This window comes from Lottia gigantea (assembly GCF_000327385.1).
Source record: "Lottia gigantea unplaced genomic scaffold LOTGIsca_8, whole genome shotgun sequence".
NCBI classification, from domain to species: domain Eukaryota; kingdom Metazoa; phylum Mollusca; class Gastropoda; family Lottiidae; genus Lottia; species Lottia gigantea.
The window spans coordinates 3701402-3728065 of record NW_008710662.1 but is presented as its reverse complement, the minus strand read 5'-3'; the positions used below and the strand labels follow the sequence as shown (position 1 = coordinate 3728065).

General features: G+C 30.9%; 2 protein-coding genes across 2 annotated transcripts; both read left to right on the top strand.

Moving 5' to 3' along the window:
• Positions 1–1350: 1350 nt before the first annotated feature.
• Positions 1351–3618, top strand: LOTGIDRAFT_155503 (hypothetical protein; the record flags this gene model as incomplete). Its single annotated transcript, XM_009067051.1, has 1 exon — positions 1351–3618. One exon carries the CDS (start codon positions 1351–1353, stop codon positions 3616–3618), a length of 2268 nt encoding a protein of 755 aa, XP_009065299.1.
• Positions 3619–15371: 11753 nt separating this feature from the next.
• On the top strand, positions 15372–26638 carry LOTGIDRAFT_108628 (hypothetical protein; the record flags this gene model as incomplete). The annotated part of the gene is made up of 20 exons (XM_009067050.1): positions 15372–15521; positions 16243–16338; positions 19684–19832; positions 20230–20404; positions 20597–20700; positions 20862–20996; positions 21212–21372; positions 21629–21711; positions 21886–21957; positions 22151–22228; positions 22543–22636; positions 22676–22752; positions 23024–23172; positions 23546–23600; positions 24130–24230; positions 24481–24617; positions 25236–25441; positions 25645–25820; positions 25957–26062; positions 26396–26638. Coding segments are annotated over 20 exons (2547 nt in total), but the record flags the coding sequence as incomplete, so codon positions are not given.
• Between the last annotated feature and the right edge of the window lie 26 nt (positions 26639–26664).

Sequence of the window (26664 nt, the reverse complement as noted above, 5' to 3'; positions counted from 1 at the left end):
CTCTGTGCAATGCTTCGAATTACAGTACTCCGAAGGCTTTCTATTGGTCATTTCTGTAACCGAGACGACACTATCTGTGAATTTCGACTAAAATTCTATTTAAATCATTTTCATAAGAAGCCTCAGTGGTCAAACAAAATTGCAAAGAATTACTTCCCTTGAAATAGAACGTATGAAAAACGTTGATATCTAAATAAAAAAAATTTCATTTCACAAAAATTCGGTAACAATTCAAAATGCTCTGGTTGTAGATTTCAAATCGATCTCGTCAATGACATCTAAAATAGTATAATAATACATGTTATAATTTAATAATCAATTATTGAAAGATAAGATCCAGCAAAACATTCCATAGTTCTTCAAAGTTTATAGTTGCGTAATCTTACTTAGACTTGTAAGCCGCCGATCACTGTTACAAATTTTGTTTTTGGCTAATTATAAGAAAAATTAGATGGCAAAAAGGATTATTGTGAGCTCATGACATGATTTTTTTTCTAATGATATGATAAGAGTTTATTTTCACAAAAAAATTTCTTAGGCATCATTATTATCCATTATAATTCATTAAAGGCTGTTTTTGAAAGAAATAAAATATATTATATTTTTTTTTTATATATTTTTGGATTGTCGTCCTTTAAGTGAACAGGTGTAATAGTTGGTGTTAATTTGTGACAAACTCGACTATATCCAAGGTTACAATTACTATTGTTCACACCTGGTACAGTTTTCAACATGATAACCTCACCCCAATTTATTTCTTCATGTATTCGTCAAACTGTCCAGTGGTAAGTTTTATATTGGTTAATATTAAGTGTTTGGTACGGAAATGGAGCTGACAATTTGGGACTTCTTTCAAGCAATAGAATAGATAAAATAATATTATAATGTAACATTATAGGTAACATGTTTATGAAATTGCACAAAATAATGTTTCAATTTTTGATGAATCGAGTTACACGATATATCACTAATTCTTTAAATCCTAAAGGATACCTATGATTTGAAATGTGCCAGCGTCTCCTGAAAGTATAGGCCTATAACATTCGAACCTGGTATTCCATTCCCATAGATTCGTGTCATGTTTTCGTGCTTATGGCTGATATCTCTGTACATTACATCTATGACTAATATTAGACAAAAATCGACATTTTGATGAAGTAAAGGAGAATCTTTGAATAATTTAATCGTATGCCTGCTGGAATCTTCATTTAGCCCTATTTCCCCCAACTCAATTATGTATTTATTATTTACATTATAAGCGTAGGGGAGCGTCTATTTTGGACCTTCGGACACCCTTGGTGCTATAATTGTAACTGTAAATTTAATTTTCTTCAGATTGGTTTATACAAGATGGTACCAACTACCAAATTATTGAGATTTATTAAGTCTCCATTCATCATATCAACGTGCCTGTTCTTATTCATATATTCTACACTATTACGTCATCACAGTGATAACCATGTAACTATGAAAAGAAGTTATAGCAGAAATACAACTATATTTATATCATCATCATTACAACGAGAAATAGAGGGTTTATGTCCTTTATTAGAACCCAGTGAAAATGATTTAATTATTCTGCAAGGACGAATGCATCGAAAAACTTCACATTTGTCTACACAGGATAACAAACTCATCTGTGACGTCATCAAAATGTGTGATCGGTTTTCATACACGGTGCAATGTCGAACAACTGAATGTGGGCAATATCGCGTGGATTTTACCTTGAATAAAAGTTCCAAATCGAATATCACTATGGATTTATTAGAGAAGATTATATTTGATCAGATATTTGGTGATAGAGATCATGATGGTGATATTGGTAGTAAAATACAAGTATTCTGTGAGAAAACGTACCTCAGTAAAGTTCTTCAACCTGTTCGACTCAGTTTAGATATTGAGTACTCTGAAAACAAGTTCTGTTATGATAACGACCAAATTTTGCAAAATATACACAACTCACAAGAACTGTTTCCATTGGATGCCCGTGTTTTCCATTTCACCCATATTTCCAGGAATGAGTTCATTTCTAAATTCAACAATTTCGCATCTGTTCATTTGAGTTTGGTCAATGAGAAAGTGGAAGTGATTGATTTTAAACGAGTTCAGGCTGAACATTGGGATGAACAGAAAATGTTGGGTCGAGTTCTACCCGATATTATATATACTGATCAACATTCAAAACTGAATAACATTTGCTTTAATATTGTGGATTTAGCTTGTAATATTTCCTATCCAAGACATAAATTCTTTCACAAATTTTTGATCAACTCGAATGGTCCTTGTAGAAAATTCATTGGCGTTTTAGCTGAGAATCGCGAATTAGTACAAAGTTTTTGTAACAGAATTTCAAATTCTCAAAAGGGACCAAATACTAAAGGAGGAGTTTCATATTATTATGATTTTTATTCATTATTTACAATGGCACATATAACTAATACATTTGAACAAACGCTTCTCAGTACATCCATGGTGAATCTTTCCGAAGTTCGCTCGCATCAAATTGAACATATGGACAAAGCATTAACTAATATAGTTTCAGAACTATTGGCTAAACAGAACAGTATCGTGATTTTAGCAAGTGATGCTGGCAGACCATCTACTTTATCATTAAAAAGTAAAGAGTTCTTCCATGTTGAGAATAGTAACCCTATGTTCTTTATCTTACTACCAAAGCGACTGAGATTAAGCTTGGGTGAAGATTTGACGTCTATTTTAAAGATGAATAGTTTTAGGCTCATATCAACCGCAGATATACAAGAAACCATTATAGATTTGATGGAAAAGTCGGCAAGGATTCAGAAATCTGGTAGCGAATACATTGGTAAGGATGCTAGTTCCGGACACTCTATGCTAGATCCCTTGACGAAATCACGAAGTTGTTCTCAATTAAATATCGCGCCACCATTATTATGTATCTGTGAGGGTGTCTTCGCTTCTTATCCTAACGACTCTATTCAGACTGCTTTTGTGGAATTTGCTATCGGGACTATAAATAAAGAGCTCAGTGAAAACAACGCAACCTGTAGTTTTATAAGTGGGGTGATGTTTAGTAATATAAGAATAGCTCATAATCGTGGATCTCGATTAATGAAATTTGATTTAGATGTCAATTTAGATCGTTATGGGACCATTTACCAAATAAATGATCTGGAGATTGCTTTTAATGGTTTCAGTTCTCTCAGGAATTTTGATATCAAAATGAAAGAATTGGATTTCAAAGACAAGAAAATTTTATCAGAATTTTCGCAATTTGGTTGTACGTCTCTTAGTGGTGTGGATGTTTCGTATCCATTGAATTTAGATTATGCTAATTTAAAAGGCTTCGGTGTGGATCCCGAGATTGTGCCACTTCATCAGCAATGTCTTATGTTAGTGGTAAGAAACTATGGGGACAGTGTAACTTATATTATTGGTAATTTCTGTGAATCTCGGCAATATCGTGTTATGTTCAACTTGGAATTATTCCAGATGATATCAACTGTCCCTTTGCCAGTTTCCTTAATATTAGACTCCGGAGATGTCAAATTCTTGTGTTCTATAACTAAACAATCGTATAACATACGTAAATTTTCACATACTTATCAATATGATATACATTATGATATCTACCCTTAAAATGGTTTTTAATGCAATAAAGATGCTATAAAATAAATCTGTCTTTTCCTTATATTTTCTAGGACAGTATGTAGCACACTGATAAGGTACGAACATATCACAATTTAAATTCAAATGAAACATCACCAACTCCAATGATAGATGTCCGATAGTCAAATGTTTGACAGCATTTTTATACAAGTACATGTATACATGTCTTCACATAAAAACTGTCAAGTGGTGGAGTATAGTTGGGGCCGGCCTCTATGTAAAGGACGCCGTCGGGTGCACATCCCCCACAATTACCACCACAATAGCCCCCTATAACATTACCATCTGGGGATCTAGTAATATATGCAATGACTCCGTTTGTACCAATAGTCGTCCAATTAATTGATGCCTTAACTCTTAACCCTGTACCGCGAGTGTTGATGATAAATCTACCAAGAACACTACATTCACTGCTGTTCGTTCTGGCATAACAGTCTCCAGCATGGCCATAATTTTGTTCTGTGTATGTTGAATTAGTGCAATGACGTAATTTAATTTTGATGTTAGCAGGGAACAATTTAAGTTCACTTTTTGGTAATTTGTGTACCCTTGACCATTTGAAATGTCGTCAATCAAATCACAGGAACCGTTGTTTCGTATGAATGCAGGTTTGGACGCCGTATTGTATTCAGTTAGTGTTATATATGCACCAACTCCAATTTTGCAATGTACCTTTTGTAGTTTTTGAGTTCCGTTCAAGTAAATCCAGTAATGTTTATTTTCTATCACAGAACAAACTTTATTATCACCACACTGCACAAATCTTTTACATGTAAAAGAACTTCACGTCCCAGATGTTAAACAAGTAGCATTGGTTACTGTAAAATAACCTCGAGTACACGCATATTCTACCGTTTCACCAAAGTTCCACAATGGTTTATTGGAAAAAGAGGCAAAGTTGATATTGTTAACATATATAGCGTTACATCTTATTGGCTGACAATAATATCCACCCTTTTCTACCATACATATTGTATTATTAGTCCAAATGTGATTTGTACACCCGTCTAGCATATAATCATTCCATTTGGTGACTTCAATATAAAAATATTCATTATCGGAAATCAATTGCCCCTTTATTGCCAGAAGTGAACAGTCTAATTTCCGTTTATTAAAATTCACATAATTACACAATGAATGTAACATATTCTAACACAATCCACAGGTTCTAAAGACGAGATAGTACGAAACGACACGGTGTTAATTCTCAAGTTGTTTGATAACGATAAATCGGTACCTGGTTTAATACATTGGTTTCCAATACAAATATTTACTATTATAGTATACTTATCACGAAGATCACAACATGCGCTCCACTCGTTGCCATCTTTAAGAATTTCGTTCTGTGTAAACCACTAATCAGTTGACTATCTAAGATCTAAACTACTTATTTCTTGACTAAAACCTGTTTTTATATGTAAATTATATTTCTTAAGAATCGATAAGTAAGCTATAAATATTAGAAGTAACATAAAATTTAAGAATTTTAAATTGGCCAGTAGATATACCTTGTGTCATAAATAACATAACAGGATCCTTAAAATAATCCAATAAATCCAAACAAATTAGTAAGTATCCATAAATATGCAATTAACTATTGAAAAACGCTTAATATTTGGGATTGATACCAGGTAAGCTAACTGATGAATATATACTCATATTGACCTTTTCCAGAAAATAAATTATGTTCATTCTAAGACATGCTATCACTTTAAGTGAGAAGAATTTTCACAATTTGAAATCTCAAACAATCATTCAATGATTTTCAATATCATTTAGTTTTAAATTTAGTGTTTGCTAGGAAACAATGTGGGGTGTATTATATTATGTAGAAATATCAACGACTTTAAAAAACAATGGCATGGAAAAGTTACTAAACTATAGTTGGTTCCTCCATCTTTAAAGAGCCATGTCTGTTTGACCAATCGTACTTTAGTCTCAGAAACTGGAATTTCTTCTAGCTAATCTAATCAGTAATAGTGTTCAAAGCTCACTGTCGAAATTTGAATCAGCAAATGCATACCCAAGTTTGTTGATTGTGTTTACTGACCGCAGATCTTGTTTACCTACCGTATATAGTTGTGAATCTGGTATGTTTACCCTAGTTTGCTGGGCGTACCTACTTACTCTAAATGTAGGTCTTTATTACTTACATTTGTTGATGGTATTGTATACTTTCTTGTTGATCGTGTATACTCATCATCTTATATAAAATTAACCCTTTTAGTTGATAACGTATATTTCATCTATTTGGCGAATCCTGTATACTAACCTTGTATATTTGCCTTAGTAGTGTATCTTGTATATTTGCCTTAGTAGTGTATCTTGTATATTTGCCTTAGTAGTGTAGGCCTATCTTTATATTTGATCCTAAATTAAATTCAAATCACTTTCTGCTCCCCAAGTTTTACTCGATTTCTATTACATCTATAAGTATACCGCCATGAACAACATCTGTTTTCTACCTCCAAATCTCAAAATTCGTCTTTGATCAAATTATTTATTGAAAGCCAACACAGTCTCCAATTGACCAGCCCAGCTGTCTTTGTCTGTAGCTTCGTTTGTGGTTGTGGACGGACAGAATACTTGGTGCAAATTTTCTTTCATATGTTTATATAATAATTAACTATTTAATTGATTAAATAATCAAACTACTTAATTGTTAACTTATTATATATTTATATTAGTTTGCTAATTCATTTATTTATATTCATTTATTTTTTCTATATTTTAGTGCATTGTATTTGGTGACGAATTAACATAAACCTCAGCTTGTTTCCAAAACTCTTTTTATACTATATAAAAATTATGTACTTTTACTTCTGAAGACTATTTACATTTTTTTTAAGACTCAAACCAATCCCCGAAAATGACGAGTCCTGGCCTTTAATACTTTTTATCCCGTTATAGCTTGACCTCACATGAACAAATTTAAGAACCAACAATGTATCTTATTTATGTGAGTTGTCATTAATTGTTAGCAAAAGCTAAAAAGTTGTCAATAATCACCAATTATATTTAAGTAGTCTCTGTCATAGTATTCAGTGATGACAAGAAAACCTTTAAAAGAAAAGTGCAAAAGTGCTCTATCTGTGAAGAAGATATTATTCAGGATCAACCATTTACAACCCAATTGATTAAAGATTTCATAGTCTAAAAAACTTGATAGTGTGTAATCAAAGCATGGTAGCTTTAAATTGAATTATCGTATCGAGGATTCGTCAAAAGGATTGGCAACCCCTCTCTTTAAAAACAATGTGTAAATCTTGAAAGTTAATATTTTAATCATAAAAGTTAAGCCCACTTCCCTGCATGTAATGATGTTTTTCGATTGCAGTATTAATTTTCAGCTCAAAGGTATAATAAAAGAATGATTATTTTCAACAAACAAAAAGTTTTGTCTCCTTCAATCTTTTTCTGGGCTTCTAGACAACAAATCTAGAAATAGTGGGGATTTTTAACCCTGTAGTATTCAATCGAAAGTAGCCTATACGTGTTCTTATGATGGGGATAATACTACAAGTCCATACTTAGATTTTCTTTTTATTTTGTATCCTATGATTCCGGTCTCACACTTTTCCATGGGGGAGGTAATTCTACATGTGTCTTTTCACAGTAGCCAATCAATATCAATCAATTTCAATGTCTATGTTTTCAAAAGATGAATAATAGGATAATGACCGAGGACGAGTTTTTATCAGGTTAAGAAAGCCAGGGAGAGATAAAGGCGGTCACTATCCATCTTTTATAGGCCTCCCTCAAAAAATGTAATTATGTTAGAGGGCCGACCAAGCCTAAATTTTGTCGGAAATCTGATCAGCTGGTGGTGTAAGACCCTCACTGTGCCTAAATTAAACTGAAAGCTAATAAAAAACGGAAGGTCTAATGTAATTAAACTGAATGATCAATTTTCGAAAGACTAGTAGCTCCTGACTAACTCCCACCTGCATCAATGAATACTAAGATATTAAATCCAAATATATCGTTATCGAATCCAATATCTTCATGTTGGTGAGCAATAACCAAGGGGCCACACCCACTTCTACTTGAATATATAGGGTCTCGTATTTTCATTTCTCTGTGTGGTCAAAGGGGGATAATATGAAATAAATGTGGTCTGTAGCCTACAGTGTAAGATGACTTGTATTGTATGTCATACTAGCTATCATTCTACATTTACTATGTGATATGATCTAGCAACATGATGAATCGAAATCACAACCTGCAATTTATATCAAATTATCATATTATATCAAGACTTCTTTTTACTCTGTGGTAATGATCTAGTTTCAGAATAGTACAGAACATTGAATCGAACGCACTTTCACAACAGTTGCAACAGTTTTAAAGGGGAGACAAATCTTATCGGATAATTCCCTTTCCGGTTTGTAGGTGAACATTGGGAAAAAAGCCAACATCTGCAACAATCCCTTTTTTCAAGAATTTGTGGATGGAAATTATCCTCTTGGCTCCATCCTTGATGTGAGAGAAAAGTACAGGTATTTTGTAAAATAGTTTAATTCATGACCTATTATAATTTCTTGGTGGATTTATCACTCAGCAGTAACATTGATCCTTTTGAAATTTGCAGGTTCCCCTCCTACCTCTAACCTATGATTTCATAAATGATGGCCTCCCGTCATGAATAACCTTCTATTGTCCTACCTTCTATTGTTCTAGACATGTTTGGAACATATTTAGACCATGCTTTGTCCTCAAATACAAATGTTATATACTCAAAAGTGTATATTAGTATCAGCATTATAAAAGCATAGTTTGATATAGTTCTTGCTGAATCGAGTGTTAAAAAATATTATCTTTTGTCTTAAATTTCATTGTCTATATCACAGGCATTTGTTTTCATTTCCCACAAAATGTATAAAATCTATATATAAGGTTTGTAGCGAGAAGAAATTCAATTCAAATACCGGTACAGGTATACATTGTGTTGCATTATTTTAATGATTTTACACAGCTTTCCCGTCACTGAACTGGTATTTTCATGTTGCCGTTTGTGCCCTGTTAGTCCGAAACATCTACCTCGATCCTCTGATGGATATTTTGACAGTTGCTAGCTGGAGTAGAGTCAGAAAAAAAATATCCTGTTAAATGGGGATTTTCCACACCTCCGAATGTTCTAAATTAGTGTTGGGCATCACCGTAACTTTCGTTTTGTTACTATAACTTGACTCTATGACCTTGGAGCTTTTGGCTTCGCACACAGTTTTAAATGGCTGATGGTAGATCAGTTTCGTTAAGAAAAACTTTGATAGAACTGGGGACGTGACATGAATTGTGTAGGGAGAAAATTATGGTATGGCTGAACTACAAAAATGTCCATCTTTCTAAATATATCTGCGTTATGCAGATCCGAGGTATATAAAAAGGTTTAAAACTCCCCACACCTGCAGAGATGTGAAATGTCCCCATTTAATTGCACCTATTTTTCTGTCTCTACACTTGCTAACATCTGTCCGAATAGCTATCAGAGGCTGGAATAGAGACAGATGTTTCGGTTTTAGTGCCCTGTTGGTCAAGCTGAGTGCTGACTGAAGTGAATTCAACCCTGTTATATTTATGTTTTTACACTGTGGAGAAAAAGAAACAAGTACCTGTGATCTATTGTTTAAATAGGGGTATACACCCATTTCAACTAAGTAGGCCTAATGATATATTAAATACCTAATGCCAGTAGACTAACCAGACCACGATCACCAAAATACCACTGAGAATTTTAAGTCTGGTGCATACACAAGCTATCAGCTCAGGCAGATTCATTTGTGCACTTGTGCAATAGCTTCCGTGTGCAGTTGAATTATGTCATTCTTGACAAAAGGTTGAAAATCAAACGTGTTTGACAATTTTTTCCATGAATGAACAAATGCTTGTGTGTGCGCGTAACTAAATCCATCTACTTAGAGGTAAATTTATCTACACATGGGTAATTTTTTGAACACAAGGACAATTTTTTTTGGAGTAGTAAGCTTCATTTAAAAATGATCAAGGGTGTTCACTACTCACTGGGACACCTTTTATAGCAGTACCAGCAAAATACTTCATATCTTCATCAATGCCAATATTTGTAAAATGGCACTTGAATAGATAGGTATGCTATGAATATAGTCCTACTTGAGACAAGAACACCAGTTTCGCAAAATATACTTCATGGCATCCTTATTTTGTGTCTCACCTTCTGATTATATAAGCCTATATCCCTCTAAACATTAAGATTTAGAAAAGGTTTTGGTCATAAACTTATAAAGCTGACCTAATAACAATTGGTAGATTTTTACTATGTTGGCAGATAGACCTGTAAAAGTAGGAATCCAGTCTGAGTGTAATTTATTAATTAAAATTGATTACAGTGCTGTTTTTGTTGTAGCTGTGTTCAGTCAGACAGGAACATGCTACCCCCTCTTACTATTGTTTATGTTAAATTAACTCTCAAATAGACCATTATAAACTATCATTTGAGTACCATAATTGTTTCCAACTGTTTACAACATTCTGCTTCCATTTAGAACTTAAAATGGAGTTTTACTTCCTCCTTTTTTTGTTTCTGTTGTTTTTCTATAAAGCTAATGACAATATTCCAATATTGTCTTTGTATTACATACCATAAGCTGATTTTTAAAAACTTTCAAGTCCGATGTTTGTTTCCCTAAATACACAGACCATAATCAAAGCCAATGTCAGTTCCAGGTCATTTTATCAGGTCTCCCTTGCAGATATTATTATATATTATAGTACCTCATCAATGATAAAAGAAATATACAATATCAAAAGATCCAAAAATTTTTGTTTTCTTGTATTGGTTCCGAATGGTGGATTTGAATTCTGAATTCTATGGATAGTTTAATTTGAGCTCAATTGAAACATATAGCTTGATTTATTGGAAGGCCTGTATTTTCCCTTAAACTTATAAGCCTAATAACATTTCATAAAATTTTTATTTTTTATTACAGAAATAAGTGTTTGCCATGGCAACTAAAATTGAAGATGAGGTGAAGATGAAAATGCTAAATGGCAATGATGAAACAGGTAAGAAGATACTCCAGATTCTATTTTTTTTTTTACCATAGTGGCACAACACAATCAAATAGAAATGTATGTCCAATAGATGATTCATGTTGCATTGACTATGTTATCTTACACTATCAGGTTCTTCCTCTTAATCTTTTAACCACAATTTCACTTTCTTCTTTATCTGTGAAAATTAAATCCAGCAAAGTTATTACCCAATGAAATTATAAACACATTTCCATGCCTTATGTAATTCCATAGAAATATCTATTAATAGAATGACACATTGTGGGTCTACCTACTCATTGTTTGAAAATTAAAACACTCAAAAAATAAGTTAATAAATGTACACGACACAGTGTTCTCTTGTGTGTTTTGTTTAGGTTGTAGAATGTGAATCGCCCTATAGCTGTTTGTCAATAGAAACTTGTTGAAGCATATCGGATGAACTCTAACAGTGTGGGTTGACACCTGCACATGCGTGAACACTATATCTACCAGTTCTTTTTATTAAAATTGAATATACTGGTATTTGAAGATTGAGGTGTGGGAAAACTGGACTATAAGTTGTTAAAACAAGGCTGTTTCTACTGAAATTGATATAGGAAATAGAAGGCTGTAAAATATGTGGCAGGTTACTATAGAGTAGAAAGTTAAAAATAGAACAAAATGGCAGACACTGATGATATTCAGTTACAACACTATGGTCGATTACAGGGCCCACCTGGTCGTAAGTTTTCATTTCAGGTTTATTATCATGCTTTCTCATTAGTTTATAGGGTGTTCACTTTTCTTTAGCTTGTAAATATAAGAAAGTGTTTTCTGCAATACATTAACCTAGATGTGATTTAAATTAAGGCGTTTCCATAGATTGATATTATTGTCTTACCTTAAGGGTTGGACCATCAAAATCCTTTCATTTTTCTTTTCTCTTGAATTTCAATTGCAGTGAAAATAATTACCTGAATCATGAATATATGTCAATTTATGAAATTTTTCGATGATTTTTTTCAAAATTCTAATTAGATATTAACGTAATGGTCAAGAAGACCCATAGATATATTATATAGTACTGGTAGTAGAGATAGTAGTCAGTATACCAATAAACTTTTCACTTCATTGATCATGTCAAACTACATACCTTTATAAATGATATTTATGAATAACCTTTATAGTATTTCAATCAAATTAGACCTATATTTAAAAGTTTATGTAGTATAAGCTTAGATTTAATAAGTAGGCCTACTGGCAAGGTTTTGATATTTTGTTTACAAGTTAGTTTTGATTTCTGTTGTTGATCTGTTTAAATTTAAGGAAGTAAAACACCTTGATATCAAACCACAGTGCTTATAAAAATAGAACCGTACTCTTGTTAAAAGAGACCTATTTAAAATTAGTTCAAGGTTCATTATGTTAGTTTGTCTGGGAATGTTTGATATATTATTAAAATCAGTTGAGTTGTTTATCCCTATACAAGTTTTATGTGCAATTTTCCCTATGAACCTTTCAAATGTTATAATTGAGTAAATTTTAATAAAAAAGTTATACTACTAGCTGAGGTAAAGGTGATTGTGAATTTCTTTAGTTTAAATTATTGTATTGCTATAAACAATTAACTACTTACTAATGTTATTTTCACATAACTTTCCTTTGATTTTCACCATATTATCTACCTAAATACTGACCATATTCACTTTATAGTACTATATGAAACATAAATTTGAAATCTGATAGGTTTATAGTCACTTATAGGTACTTCATAGTGTTTGTAAAGTTTTGTAGATTTTAAGTAAACCACTAAAATAAAGCTAGTAATATAGGTGACCTGACAAAATGGACACCCAAAATGAAAGTGGACAAGGGAGTTCATATATATCTTATTTCAAGACATTTATCTATAAAAAATCAGGTAGTAAGTTATTACATTCTGGATGAAGAGATGATTTTAAGATATTAGATAAATAACTATTAAATAAATATCTTGGGATATTCTAGAAATGAGGTTCACAATTGTTAGTCATTTTTTTCTGTTTTTGGCAATTTGAATTGGCCATCTTTATATATTTTTTAAATAATTTGTAGAGGTTTTACAGATTGAGGACAAGTGTTGCTTTTTGTTTTTCATTGGATTTTTTGGTTAAGGGGTGTATCTCTGTCATTTGACTTCTGGCATGTCATTTTCTCCCTTTTCCTAGAGAAGAATTCAAAGTCAAAAACAGTACAGCTTTCTTAAATACTTTTCATGGCGTCTTACTTTCAGGGTAACACTAACCTAACCAAACGTTATCATGAGTCAGATGATGATTCTACTCATTACTGAGCTAACACACTACCACATTATTCTTTCTTTATTTTGATTCTTTACCTAGATATAAAGTTTATTTTAAACAATTGTAGTTATTTATCATATCTTAAAATGTGTGATATTAGGAATATATACATGATACTGTATAGAATACCAATAGTATTATATACTATATGATATTAAACTATGCCAGCTAAACTCAAAGTTTCAATCAAAGAAAAGAAACAGCATTTAATTACTAGGATAACAACTACGGTTTACTAGGACTGTGGCTACCTGCTGGTCTCTGACTAAACCTCTTAGCATTGGATTATCCATACCCATATACAGCTGGGTTGACTAGAATGATATATAGTAGATCAGTCAGTATAGATTATAATGAGAGTGTATATCTATTGTAGAAGATGGTAAAGAGGACGGTAATGGAGGATTTCATGAAGTCCATGTTGATGATAACCACTCGTCAGGTGATGTTGATGGACAGACAACAGAGCCAGGACAAAATAAACCAAAGGTAGGGGAGATAATTGTGATCGATAATGACCCATCTAGAACCAAATTTGCACAATAATAGCAGAAGTATGCACAAAATGCATTCTTTATTATTTTATTTGGGTCAAGTTTTTTTTTTTAATGAACTTCTGCTTCTACTCATTGGCTATATTGTTTATGTTTCAAAATGCACTTTGATGTTAATTGAATGTTAGTGTAAATCGTTATTTTACCAACAGCATTGCGTAGAAGTGAAATCCACCCAAAGTATCAAAAAGTGCCATATTGTTTTTACACTCTAAACCTTATGTTATGATTATTATTTGATTTAAAAATTGTTCTAACCAATTACCTTTTCTGGCCTTATTTCGAATCTCAGTTTAAGTTTTATTTCCAAGCTTTATTTTGTTATGTTATATCACAATATCTTATTTTCATTTGTTTAGGGTGAAATTGAAGTAAGTAAAGTAGACTGCTACCAATTTTCAGCCAATTTTTTTTTGTTGCAATTTGAGCTTGGCCTGTGTGTTTTATTCTAATATGTATCAATCTAGTAAAATATACAGCTCAAAATATTTCATTTCATACATTTTCTGTGGGTTACTTCATTCATTCCATGACCTAGAGAGAAAGTCATGTTTTGTCCAATCAAATGATGTGTTTACTAGGAGTTCAGTAATTTTGTATTCATAGCATATTCAGTATTCCATATATTATATTGAAAGGTTGTTCTGAATGAAGGAACCCACATCCAAAAAATGGTAGGGCTGTATTTAATGAGATTGAATCGTGCCTTTGTTCTATCTTCACACCAAGTGTTTGTGTCATGTGTAGAAAAGAATCACTTTATGAAATTTTAACAATATCACATGTTTTCATTAAGGATTGTTGCTATGCATGAATATTAAATGAATATTAAATGAATATTAAATGAATAATAGATGCCAATTGAAAGAAGAACATCCATGTCCTATGTCCCAAAGTTGCAATGCATGTTTTCATCAACAAATATATCTTACCTGAAATGTCCATTTTGTGCTTTCTATATATACCAGTACCTGTAAACTTGAAAAAAAGATACAAAATTATACTATATTATTGCGAAAATGGTATGCAAGTATGTACAATGCGCACGCCTTCCTCCGCTGAGTATTTCTTCAAACTAGTTCAAACTGGATTGATGAGCAATCTTGAGCAAATTGTTGAAATAAAGTAGTTTACTCATGAAGATGATATTGAATGGTCAAGTTATTGTTTGATAGAATGAAACTAATATAATTTTTATAGTGTGATTTATTATAGAATTAACATTTTTATAGAAGAAAATATTATCTACAGTAAATTTCTAGAGTAGTTAAAATGAGTTTTTGAGCTTTTTCAGTGAGAAATTAAAAGATAGATTTTTATTTAGCATTTTCATTTAGATTTCATAGTCTTTCAAATACTTTCAATACATGACCTGCAGGCATACTACATTCTAATAAAGTATGCTGTCAAGTTAAAAAAAATCATGCCAAATTTTGATACAAGATTTTCCTCTTTCATATATTATCTGTTCATGTACATCTCATATACAGTGTACTTACAATCCCTAACTTCAGCTATCCCATGCTTCTGTTATGTCACTTATGTTTTCGATATTTAATTTGTCACTATCTGTTAAAATATTAAATGAAAAGAGTGTGAATGATAAGTAATATATAAAGAAAATCAAAAGAGGTTTTCAGATCTTAATATTCCCATATCTATACAACTTCACAACACTCTTTTTTTCTCTTTTATTTTTTAAGTAACAAATCTCCTCAAAATAATGGTTTAGTTCAAAGGTGTTATGGGATTTCTCTTTGTATATTAAAACGACATCCGAATTTTATGTAAAAATGATATTTTGTAGCCAAGAAAGTTACTATTTAATGATGGGAAGAGACATATTGACTACATCTTAGCCTGGTCGATTAAAGGAAAACAGAAGAAAGTAGAAGAGGGTAAAAATGCTCGAAGTATCTTTGAGAAGAATTTAAGAAAAGAAGGTTTAGAAATAGAGTATGATACAGTAAGTATGATAAAATATTTTTTATTGGGTAATTAGCATTGAAATTTTACAGAAAGTACATTTTATAACGGGAGCTATTAAGCCAGTTGGGAACTATAAGTGTGCATGTGCATCATGCTCATTCCCTACTTCCGTCTCAGTATAACAATGTTGTATGTAACAATCAATGAAAAAGGATGTAATACAAAGAGTTAAAATTTACAATTGTCAGACTCATGATATACGCTTACACCATGAACTGAGAAAACTTGCTTTCAATAATGTTCTATATGATAAATGGATAACTGTCAATGTAGTAAAGCCTTCTTTTACATACATGTCTAATCCTACTATATAGATACAAAGAAAATCAGGCCCATGTTATAATTGAATCAATATCACACATACGGTGAATAGGGTCGAACTACCTTTGGGTCGCCATTTTTGTTTTTATAATCTGGCTTAGGAAATTCAAAGCTGCAGTGCCAGCTTTTAAAAACACTTGTGGTATCACTAAGCAAAGCCCCTCATACAATATTGAAAACATAAGACACTTAAATGTGGTTCGACCATTATATCTGTTTTCATCGCTGGCCATAGACTGCAATGTTAAATGTTAATGTTGATTATCCTGAGACAGAAGTAGGGAATTAGCTTGCTGGTCACATATAGTTCCGATCTGTCTTATAAAGTTAATCAAATGACGTCGAGGATATTTATCATCTATTTGTTTCTATTACAGAAAGGTTCTGAAATTCACTATGCGAAGGTCCATGCCCCATACAAAGTATTGATAAGATATGCTGATATTTTGGCTATAAGGATGCCTATGAAAGAGGTAATGACTTGAATTTTTATTATTTGCAAACAAATGTTGAAAAAGCACTGAATATTAATTCATAATTTCTTAATTCAACCTTTTATAGTATTAAACATTTAAATTACAACACCCAGCAAATGCAACAAATAATTGAAACATTGTTGTTTATGTATATTTATTATTGAGCATGACTAACCTGTAAGTTATTACATGTGTGGTGTTTTTTGCGGCTGTGATAGCTTTATGGATCATTTTTCATGACCTGTATCATTAAAGCTTAAAAAGAATTCGGAAAATTCTTGTATGTCTGATACGTATAAGATAATGTGAATCAGAAACGGACAATCTATAGTTTTCTTTATTATTTTTATAACTGTTCACCTCAAATAAGTAATTTCAAAAACTTTTTTTGAGCTTTTCATTGTTTCATTCAAATCTTGTTAAATTAACATTATTTTCAGTGTGCATGATGCAAGCTTATTGCTAAAGCGATCACAGTTATTCCCCCTAAAGTCTTCTTAAACTTACATTTCTTTCATTAATGGTTTGGTTTTATCTTTTCATTTCATCATTATCCCATTGCTGGCGTATTATAAATACACAAATCATTATAGTCACTAGTACTACAGAATATCAAGGAAAAGTATGACGAAATAGAGGTTAGAGTTTATTCTATTTTCAAATATTTCTTATTGCATTTTATTATTCGTAGAATAGTTTTGGCTTCTTTTAGAATGTGCGCATTTATGTAATGTTAGCCTGCTTCACTTGCTTCTCCTATTTAGGTAAGATAGTTGATAGCAACTTGCTATGTGTGTTAAAATTTGTATGTTAACTTTTTTTATTGCATATTTGTGTCCTAGAGAAAGGCAGACGCAATTGTTTTGGTTTCTGGGAACTAACAATCTTGTCTCTCGACAACATCTTAAAGGGTATTGTGTGTTTTAGAGATATCAGTTTTTAAGTTTTGGACAGGAAGACCAGAATTTACCAGTTGGTTACGAGGTATTTTATCTGTTGTAAGAGTGTAATGGTTGTCAGGCATGGGATTAATTATATTTATAGAGGGGTTAAACAGATGTCATTGTTATGATTTTCAAACTTAGAAGTAGATTTGCTTCCTTATCATTTGCAAGCTTGAATGTTAGCAAAATATATATTATAGATTAAAAATATTGCTAAGTCTTAATTCTATATCTAGCAAATCAAATTTTTTTTCTGTGGTTCAAAAAGTGTATCACAGACTTCATACAAAACAAAAGATTTGTTTCTCAGAGATTTCTTTTGGAAAATTCAGAATGAATTAGATAGAAACGTCTTATTTTTCACTTTTTTATCAACTAACAGATTTTGAATATTTGAGATTGTCATTCTGATGGCTTTCATGAAAACAAATCTGGAGTCAGACTTTCAATTGAAAAGTAACTAGAATTATTTTAAATCAAATGCAAAAAAAAAAAATTAGATGTTGTCGTTTTCTGAATGCAATGAGAGAAGCCTTTTATAGCCTCTTTTTCTGCATCGTATTGTTGAACATTCATGTTCGTATATGTTTATGATAAAACTAGATATAGATAAGGTCTGTAGTGTTTTTGAGTTATAGAGTGGGTGTTTTGTATTATGTCATTTTATGTTGGTGTTTTTTAATTTTGCAGTGATATGAAATTAATGTTTGTGTGGTCTAATGAATATAATTTTTGATATTAGTTTGTGTCAATTTTAATGTCTGGGCCGGGGTTTTGTTTGAATAATTGATCAATTGAATTTTGTCTGTTGCTTTTGATTTAATGGCCATGTATTTTGAAAATGGAGACATGTTTCATTATGGCTTGTTGATAGTGGGGTCAAAATGGCTAAACGGCAAAATTACAGCATGTTTTAATTTATGGATGATTATTTAGTTTCAATTGTTACAAGAAAGGCTAACAAATTATCTGAATTCAATACCCAATATATCTTATTATTACTTATGTTATTAATCCACTGATATCAAATTGTTAAATAAGATCAGGTCCTCTATTTTCTGTTAAATAACTTTTTAATTTATCAAATTTAAAATTTCTTATTATAAATGATTCTGTATTTAATTGTAAAATAAATTATAGCAGCTCAGTTATTTCAATTCATTAAATTTCTGGGGTGTGCTTCAAGTGTAATAGTTCACAAAAATCTGTAATATAATAATGTTGATTTGTGATAAAGAATTTAAAGTATTCTTTACAAATTTGATTATAGTTTTTACGAAGCAGAACTTTTGATTGCTTCAAAGTGTCCCCAAATTGTAGAATGAGTGAAGTGACTCAAAGAAAAAAAAATTATTTTATAAAATATTTCTTTCAGATTATCTGATTGTTATTTATAATCTAAGAGAACCTAGTCTATCTCATTGTTTCACAAGTTGTATCATATTTTAATACAGTAACATTGTCTCCAGCTATTTCACATTAATCTATTTAATCTACTACTTATTTATACTCACCTTTCACCTCTGATTAATCATTTAAGATCCGCCATTTTTTTTACCAATCCTATTTTAGTCTCAGAAGTGAGATTGTTTTAGCTAAGCCATGAAGTAATAGTGACCACCGTCGAAATTCGAGCGTGCAAATCCATGTGTGTCCGGAATTATCCACGCATGAATGTTAAAATGACTCATCAATTTAAGATACTGTGTGATATATAGAAAAGCCATATATAGAAATAGTGTTTGAAATTCCTAGTTTGAAGTTTTTTTTAAAGGAATTTTGCAATTTTTGTACATTTCTAGTACTTCTGAAGACTATTTACAAATATTCAAGACTAAAATCATCCACACAAAATGGCGCATCTGTTCCTTTAACTTTTTGTACTTGCGCAGCTATCATTCTTGTCCTATAAGTTACTAAAGATTTTTTTTAATAAACATTTTGGAGAAAGGGTGTGATTGATAATTCATTGAGGGTATTGGTAGTTGTTATTGACTTTTAACAATTTGCAATTTTTTATTTGCTTTTTTATCTTTCATTAGTATGGACATAATGCTAATTATAATTTCAATTAAAATCACAGTTCATTTGGTTATTAAATAGCATTCTGTAATGAATAATTTTGTTAATAAATAGATAATCCTATTATATTTTGCTAATAAATTGAGTGTTTTTAAAGTGAAATGAACATTTTTGCATACAAATTCTAAATGTAATAAAGTTACTTTGTAAGTACAAATAATTCAATTTCATGTATTCTTATTGGTCTGAATATTCCTTGAAATTTAAGGACAATTTTTTTTGAAATTTATTCCTTATTTCCTTATTTATTATTTGCTTCAAAGGATAAGTGTGTCAACAGTAGATTATGTTGTATTTATATAAAATGATTTTGTAGCATCCTGGTACATCAGTGGTTATTCAAATGTGTTATAGAGTTTCTAACCTTGGCAAGACATTCCTGAAACCATTTCTACTGGACAGAGATGCTGTCCCCAAGATAAAGAGAAACTACACTTGTCCTTACAGCACAGATAAAAATTACTTGTAAGTTTATAGATTGCAACTAGTTAATACAGTCTTTGAATTTCCCTGAGCTGTTATTAAACTTTGATCTACCAGACTTGATAATTGTTTCTTGCAACACCCATGCTTGCAATTGTTACAGACCAATGTTTCAAGGGTTATGAATTCAGTGAAATATATAACAACAGTGTTGATAAGTAAATGTCCTAAGACCATGTCCTAAATATTTTTATCAGTATTGTCAGACAAAACTAGAGAACTATAGTTTACTGTATTCTGTTGTTGCATGAACATGACAATTTTTTAATCAAAAGCATGAAGAAGGTGAAGAAAGTATGCCTGTCTTGTTCATGGAATTTCAATTGAAGTATTTTTGGATTCTGATTTTTGATAGAATTTATTAATGAATTTTATTCAGGTTTGAAACAGATGAAAATGGTGAATTAGAATTCTCTAATTCAGCAAGAAGTAGAATTGTGGATTATATTTTAAGAAGAAAAGCTTTTAAAGACGATACAAAGAAAGCTTTTTCATTTGGTGTTAAGAAAATGATCAATGATGAATTTTATTCTGCTGTTTATCCTTTACATGAGGTATATTTCTCAATACATCTTTATGAAAATCTTGATGGCTCAGGATGTTCACTATTTTCTTGTCAATCAAAATGCTTGGTTTTGCAATGTTCTAAATGATACCTTTACTAACCAACATGCTTACCTTTAAGTAGGACGTAATGCTCCATTCATTTCATTTCATTTACCCAAGGTATTATTTTATGTATTCAGGGACATTGGAAAAAAGGTTCTGCAATGAATGCCAGAAAACTGTTGTATGATTACTGGGCTCATTGGAAAAATATGTTAAAATTTCAACCACTAGATCATATCAGGTTTGTTGATGTTATTTTATATATTTAAGGTTAGTTCTTGTCTCAAAATGTCAAGATATATAAAAGAAAAGGTATATAATAATTTGCTTTGTTAATGATTTCAATAGTCCTATTAACATGGCTATTCTTACATTAAAAAATGTTTCGTTGATATTTTGCAGACGTTATTTTGGTGAGAAGATAGGAATGTATTTTGCTTGGTTAGGTTTTTATACTACTATGTTGGTACCAGCAGCCATAGTTGGGTTCCTTGTATTTATATATGGTTTATTTATTATGCATGCGAGTACATCTAGGTAAATATCATGGTATTACTATTATTACTATAAATACTTATTTATAGTCAAATACTGCCAGATAATTAAATAACCATTTAATATAAGATTTTTTATGAGATATTAGACGATTGGCATAATTACATGAATGTTAAATGATTGGCTTAAATTTGTTATATTTCTTAAAATTCTTTATGTCTCTCACTTGATTTGTTTATATATGTCCTTTATTTTAGCAAGGAGTTGTGTGATCCAGCAAATAATATGACCATGTGTCCATTGTGTGATAAACAATGTCCATACTGGAAGATACATGAAGCTTGTTCTCATCAGTCAGCTAGTAGAATCTTTGATAATGATGCCACAGTATTCTTTGCTGTATTCATGTCCTTATGGGGTAGGCATTATTTTTTTCAATGTCAGATTTTACCAATATTGGTAAACATTTATGTGTATTAATATTTCATCTTTTAACCAATTTAAATCTGATATCATGTGTTGAATGTTTATTGTATTTTGATATTAATAAAAATATTAATAAAAAAATCAACATAAGAAGATAAAAATAAATCTAATTACTATACATGATTGTATTAGTCAACATAATGATCTAAGATCTAATACTTCTAAAGGTTATTGATTAATAATTCCAGGTACATTATTTCTGGAGTTTTGGAAGCGTAAAGAAGCTACTATCCAGTACAAGTGGGATTTATCTAACTTTGTATCAGAAGAGGTTGGTCATTTATAAAACAGAGTTTGTGAAGACTGTAAATATGAAATATACATATTAAATATTTAGTACATTGTTTAAATGGTGTTCTCATAGTTTTTGAAGAAAATCAAAATTATAGTAAGGAATATGATTTTATGACCATTGACATGAAAATTTTTGTTGTTTGTATTATAGGAACCACCTCGTCCAGAATATCTCAGTAGATTAGAATCCTGGACAACTCTTAAAGTCAATCCAGTTACTGGGGTAAGTATTAATATATAATATCACAGTATTTAATGTGTATGATGATATACTTATGAAATAAAGCTACCAATGGGTGTATGTTACCCTGCTTAGCCAGCTTTCTTGACAGATTTTTTCTATTTTAGTTTGTATATGAAAAAGATGACTTTGTTATTATTATTGTAACTCAGTTTTCGATCTATTTCTGTTTCAGATAAAAGAACCATATTTACCATTTTGGCGGAGGCGTTTTCCTGTATTCTTGTGTTCATATGGTGTGATGATATTTTTGGTAAGAGAATTTTATAGTATTGCAATTCTTCTGTCACAGCTTCGGAATTGTAAAGTATTTATAATTTGAAGGATTTTTTTATTTCACAAATTTTTCATCAGAAATTACAAGACCAAGCGTCACATCTATACGAGTTCGATCAATTCTACTCTCTCGAAATGTGATGCTATTTGGGTAGACTAATTATTTTGGAAAATCTAGAGATGAAGAAAAAGAAAAAATATATAATATTTACTGCTCAGTAGACAAATTTTGCTAATTTTGTTTTCTTGATAACCTACTTATAATTTGATTTTTACCCTAATTAATTGTAGGCAGCAGTAGCCATAGGGGCAGTGGTAGGAGTTATAGCCTACAGGGTATCCATGTTAGCAGCATTACATATTTTACAAGAGAAGGTTATAGTGGGTAATTCAAGTGATGCTGCTGTAACTACTGTAAAATTAGTGTATCAAAATGCTGGTTTAATTACAACTATTACAGCTGCCTTGATTAATTTAGTTATTATCTTAATACTAAATATTGTAAGTACTATTTTATTTTCATGCAAATTTTTAAAATTGGTTTTTCATTAAACAAGCAGATTGGATCTGTTTTTAAGGAGACCATCTATAAATTCTTTTTTTTTTTAAATTTTATCATTCCTTATGCAAAATTCTATGTGAAAGTTTAAGTGTAAGAACCATTCAATTGAACTCAACATAATACTTTATAAAAATAACTTTTGTAATTTGATTCAGATATTGATCATTGTGCTGATCTTTTAAAATATACCAATAATGACTATATTTTCAGGTCTATGGTTATCTTGCCTTCTGGTTAACAGATTGGGAATGTTTAAGAACACAATCAGAATATGACAATAGTATTACTCTCAAATTATTCGCCCTCCAATTTGTCAATTACTTTGCTTCCATTGTGTATGTTGCCTTCTTCAAAGGAAGGTATGTACAATTATTCAACAAGTTGCAATTAAATTCTCTAATGTTTAGGTTTTGATGTATAGATATAGTTTCTAGTAAATTATCTATTAATCAAATGTCTTATTTTTACTCTTGTGAAAATTTAGGAAATGGAAAAAATATGTCTCTTGACTTGATCATGGATATTCCAGAAAGCACAGTTCTTGCTTGATTCTTATGAAATTTGGCAGAATTTTTATTATTACTCTAGAAGAAATTCTATTTCCTTTTTTTTAACATGGTCTAGAGGGCAATATTGGTTAAGATTCTAAATCTTTGAAATGTCATAATTCAAATTATGCTTTGTTTGACAATTGTTAAGGAAACATTCATGTATTAATATGTTTTGTTTCAGATTTGTAGGCAGGCCTGGAGATTATAGTACCATCTTTGGTGCTAGACAAGAAGAGGTTGGTAATTTTTTTTGCCTTTAAGTTATGTTTTTCCTGCGATACGATATATCTGTTTTTTGAGACAGGACATGCCACGTTATGTGAATTGTTATGTGAATTGTATCGCAAGGTCGTGTATCAATACTTGACGATACCGCTCATTACATGAAAAGCAGGGAGAATGGAATCAAAAAATTTTCTCAGTGACTTGAGTCTTATCAACTTCATTACCAAATATCACAGTTATAAAATCATAAATTAATAAATATTGAAACTGCATAGATAAAGTATTAAAATTATCCAATTAAACCATATTGGAATATGTATTGTATTGCGGCATGATTGGGGATACCCAGTACTACCAGCTACATAATTATATGATACACACCCAATCAACACTTCACTTTCTGTCATATTTGGAGTATAATTATATGTTAGCCACCTATCCCCTAAAGGGAGATAACTCTTAATACAGATATGATATCTTAAGACCACAATATTATGATAAATTGACCATGATGTAACAAACTACTGTATTATTTATTAGTGTGAACCAGGAGGATGTTTAATTGAGTTATGTATACAGTTAGCTATTATTATGGTTGGTAAACAGCTAATACAGAATAACTTTATAGAAATAGTTGTACCGTAAGTTTATTCATCTTTCTCAATATTTTTATTACTAAATTTTATTTCAACCTTTAAGGGAGATAACTCTTATTACAGACTTGATATCTTAAGACCACAGTATTATATGACTATGATGTTAATATTATAATAATGACATTTAAAAAAGATTCTTTCTCATAACTTGAAAAATATCTAATGAAGAAACAGTAACAAAGATTAAATATTTTTATATCTAATACCTCAATGAATTTTTAATTTTGGATTGCAGGAAAATTATAAAGATGATAAAGAAAAAGATATCCAAAGAAACAAGAGCCCAGAAATTAGCCAAAACACCTTGGGAGAAAGATTATAAACTTGGTTCTGCTGAAAATACATCTCTGTTTTATGAATATTTGGAAATGGGTATGTAATTCTTAATATATTTAATGATATAGTAATAATTGTTTGTGTCCTAATCTGTTAAAAACATCACTGAATCGAATTTGATTACATTTAGTCGACTTGTGAACACAATAAAGACTAAAGTTTTTACTTGATTTTAATCAAACTTGCTGTGATCAATTATATAGATGAGATCTTGGACAAATTCGAATTTGACGATCTTTCGATGAACGGTTTTTGAGTTATTGCCCGTGACATACGAAAAACACGTCAAAATTTGTTTGTGAACACTATAGAGACCGTAATGATGAGATCAAATTTTGGTGTTTTTTGCCCTTGTAAGTCAAGGGCATAAAAATTTGTTTGGGAATAGAGACTAAAGTTTTCATCTGATTTAGATTATAAATCATAATTCATAATGGTGAGATCTTGGTCAAGTTATTGGGCACCACCCTAAACATGTATCAGGGAAGTGGGTGTATCTTGTTAGTCAACCACTAGCTAATATATTACATGATTTTCTTCATAATAGTTTAATTACCCTTAAGCTTTCTCTCGTCTGTGTATTGTTAATCTGTTTTCTTTTTTCATATTATTTATTTCATCCATATTTATATAGAATGTTAATTTTTATTCCAGTTTTACAGTTTGGATTTTTGACTATATTTTGTTCAGCCTTCCCCCTTGCTCCACTATTTGCATTATTGAATAATGTGATTGAAATCCGAGTGGATGCTAATAAGTTAATCACTGGATTAAGACGTCCGATGGCTGAAAGAGCTGCTGATATTGGTATTTGGTATAGTGTATTGTATGGCATATCTAGAATAGCTGTGATATCTAATGTAAGACTTATATACTCTAATATTCTAATATTCATACATATTGTTTTAGCCTCTAATAGTTTCAAGTTAGTTTACATGATATTTGCTGAGATTCCATTAAAGTGAGCTTAAATACAGCAGAAAAGTTTGCTTTAGCAGTTATAATTTTTTCATCAAAATGCTATTAAAAAAAATGATAAAAATGTCAATATTTTCTGTTTCAGGCGTTTATTATATCTTTAACCTCAGACTTTATACCAAGATTAGTCTATAAGATGGCATACAGTGAAAATAAAACATCTCAAGGCTATCTAAACCATAGTTTAGCCATTTTTAATACCAGCCACTTTTCAATGAGTCACATGCCTGATCCAGCATTTGGACATGTTGAGTTGTGCAGGTAATTATTGATTTATTATGTATGACTAGGTTTAATTCTTGTTCAATACTCTCTTATTAAACCTTATTTAATTCAATGTTGATTGGTCCTTGTTCATTGTGACGTTATGATAAGTTTCTGTGTTTGTTTATTATAGATATAGAGATTTCCGTAATCCACCAGACCATAAAGACGCTTATGCGTTCTCTGATGTTTTCTGGCATAATCTTGCTGCCAGATTAGCATTTGTTGTTGTTTTTGAGGTATGTAGATATAATGTTAAGTTTGAATTAAAATGCAATATTGAACTCTCAATAATATAATTATAATATTCCAACTTTTTGTTTTATTTGTCTTTAATTTTTGCATTAAATTTGCGATGAAAAGTAGCAATGCCACTACAATACTGATTTCCTGACATGGAGTAGAAAATCTTAGCAATAAAACTCCTTTTCAACTTTCATTTATACAAGTTCCACTTTTACTTATTGTAGTATCAACTAGTTCATCTTGTAACCAAATAGATCAAGAACATAATCTTTTTTATTTTTAGAACATGAACTGATCAGATTGATATTTAACTTTGTATTTTACAGAATGTGGTGATTGTTGTGACCAGCCTTATTGCATGGATGATACCTGATGTGCCTACTATACTAAAGGAACAAATCCGTCGAGAAGCCTATATAACAAATGAAGTAGTATTGAAAACGGAGTTGTTACGAGCTCGTGGTGAGACTATTGATGCAGAGAAGATGGAAGTAATATCAGATGAAGAGGCTAACAGTTATGAAACAAGTAATATGAGTCCAAGGAGACGTGATTTGTCTGATATTTAGTCTTGGAAGTTATTTCTACAGATTTG